At 51.1% G+C, this 1,928-nt stretch overlaps 1 protein-coding gene across 1 annotated transcript in view; it reads right to left on the bottom strand.

Moving 5' to 3' along the window:
- The window catches only part of ZC3H4 (zinc finger CCCH-type containing 4), a 62,166-nt gene that overhangs the window by 28,061 nt on the left and 32,177 nt on the right, over positions 1 to 1,928 (bottom strand). Inside the window, exons 10-11 of the mRNA XM_011963139.1 lie at positions 1,231 to 1,342; positions 568 to 677 (exon numbers count right to left, since the gene is read on the bottom strand). Coding sequence (XP_011818529.1) covers positions 568 to 677; positions 1,231 to 1,342 — 222 coding nt within the window. The remainder of the gene's footprint in view (positions 1 to 567; positions 678 to 1,230; positions 1,343 to 1,928) is intronic.

Below are 1,928 nucleotides of genomic sequence, written 5' to 3'. Positions count from 1 at the left end.
TTTTAGAGACGGGGTTTTGCCATGTTGCCCTTAGCTCAAGTGATCTGCCTGCCTTGGCCTCCCAAAGTGCTGAGATTACAGGCACGAGCCACTGCACCCAGCCCAACCAAGTTTTCTTTTTTTTTTTTTTTAAGTAGAAACAACGTCTCACTACATGCCTAGGCTGGTCTCGAACTCCTGAGCTCAAGTAATCCTCCCACCTCAGCCTCCCAAAGTGCTGGGGCTACAGGTGATTCGTATATCCCTGTGTATCGTGGGCTCTCTCTAATTGACACCTAAGAGGTTACAATTCATGCTTGGAGGCACATCAGGCAGTATTCCCTTCATCTGGCCATGCCCCCGGGAAACAGCAAAAGCCTGTCCTGGCTTAAGACAAGACACCTGTGACCACCTGAACTCCCTGCAGAAGAGGACACAGTGCCCATGTCCTCCTTAAAATGGCCCAACTCCAGACCAACCCAACTGGGCACTGCAGAGGCTGGACAGGCAGGCTATAGCACTGAGACAATGGACTGCACATGTCCCAGTTCCTGCGAGCCGTGCACCCCGTTACCCCCTGGACATTACCTTATCCAAGAGCTCCCTCGTCTCTTCCGTCAGAGGGTCGTGGGAAAACATGCAGTCGTCACCATTGATGCAGTTCCCAGTGGTGTGGTACAGCTTACACGGGAAATCACGTTCATGGCAAATTAAGGTAAATGCTTCATCTCACAGAACACACCCCCACCCAGACCCAAGGCAGAATCCAACTCCCTTTGCTTTGGAGATGAGAAATCTGAGCCCAGAGAGGTGAGGCGACATGCTCAGGGCTGCTCAGTGGGTTGGCAGGAGATCCATGGAGAGACTCCAGCACTCCAGACTGCAGGGCACTTCCCGCCCCACCACACTGGCTGGGGGCTGCTTCCTCAGATGATCAACCAGACTAGGGAAGTTAAACGACTCGTCCAAGGTATAAAACAACCTGGAAGAATCTCAGCCAATGGTATGGGCCAGTCTTGAGAGCCTACATAAACAGAACATATGCCATGTGCGTCTCAGTTTACTCCCTGGAAGGATGGGAAAGGCAGACCCCTCTGAGTGTGGACCGAGTGTTAAATGAGACGGAGATTCACAGAAAGCTCTTGGCACAGAAAGAGAAAGCACAGCGTAGGAAGGTCAGCTGTTACTAATGTCAAGGAGCAGAGAAGTTCTGCACCCTCATTCAGACAAGATGCTGGCACTAAAGGATATCATGCATATAGGGGCAGTTCTCGGCTCTGGCACAAAATCCAGTGATGTAAAACTTGCACAATTCTCGCTTCTTTGGGAGTTCGATGTCATGGCTAAAATTACAGTGGTCTCCCTAGAAGAGAAGCAATGAAAACGTAAGGTAATGGTGTGGGAAGCTCTTGCTTACTTCTCTCTGCAAAGGGAAGAAATACTCTGTCACTGCTGGTGCATGGAGGGGCCAATGACAGAAACGAATCCCCCTTAGGAAACGATGACAGGTCTAGGAAGGGCAGATCCCAAAGACTGTTGCCCAACCTTTTTTATTTGGAGACAGGGTCACACACTGTTGCCCAGGCTGGAATTCAGTGGCACAATCATGGCTCACTGCACCCTCCACATGTGGGCTCAGGTGATTCTCTCACAGCCAGGACTACAGGCCCACACCACCAAGCTCGGCTAATTTTTTTGTATTTTTTTGTAGAGACAGGGTCTCACTATGTTGCCCAGGCTAGTCTCAAACTCCTGGGCTCAAGTGATCCTCCCACTTTGGCCTCCCAAAGTGCTGGGATATATAGCCGTGAGCAACCAAGCCTGGGTACTTCCGGAATTTAAAGAAAAGCCGGCCGGACATGGTGGCTCACGCCTGTAATCCCAGCACTCTGGGATGCCAAGGTGGGCGGATCACGAGGTCAGGAGATCGAGACTATCCTGGCTAACAC

The sequence above is a fragment of the Colobus angolensis genome, unplaced genomic scaffold, assembly GCF_000951035.1.
Source record: "Colobus angolensis palliatus isolate OR3802 unplaced genomic scaffold, Cang.pa_1.0 Scaffold60, whole genome shotgun sequence".
In the NCBI taxonomy this organism is placed as follows: domain Eukaryota; kingdom Metazoa; phylum Chordata; class Mammalia; order Primates; family Cercopithecidae; genus Colobus; species Colobus angolensis.
This window is presented reverse-complemented; position numbering and strand designations above follow the sequence as displayed.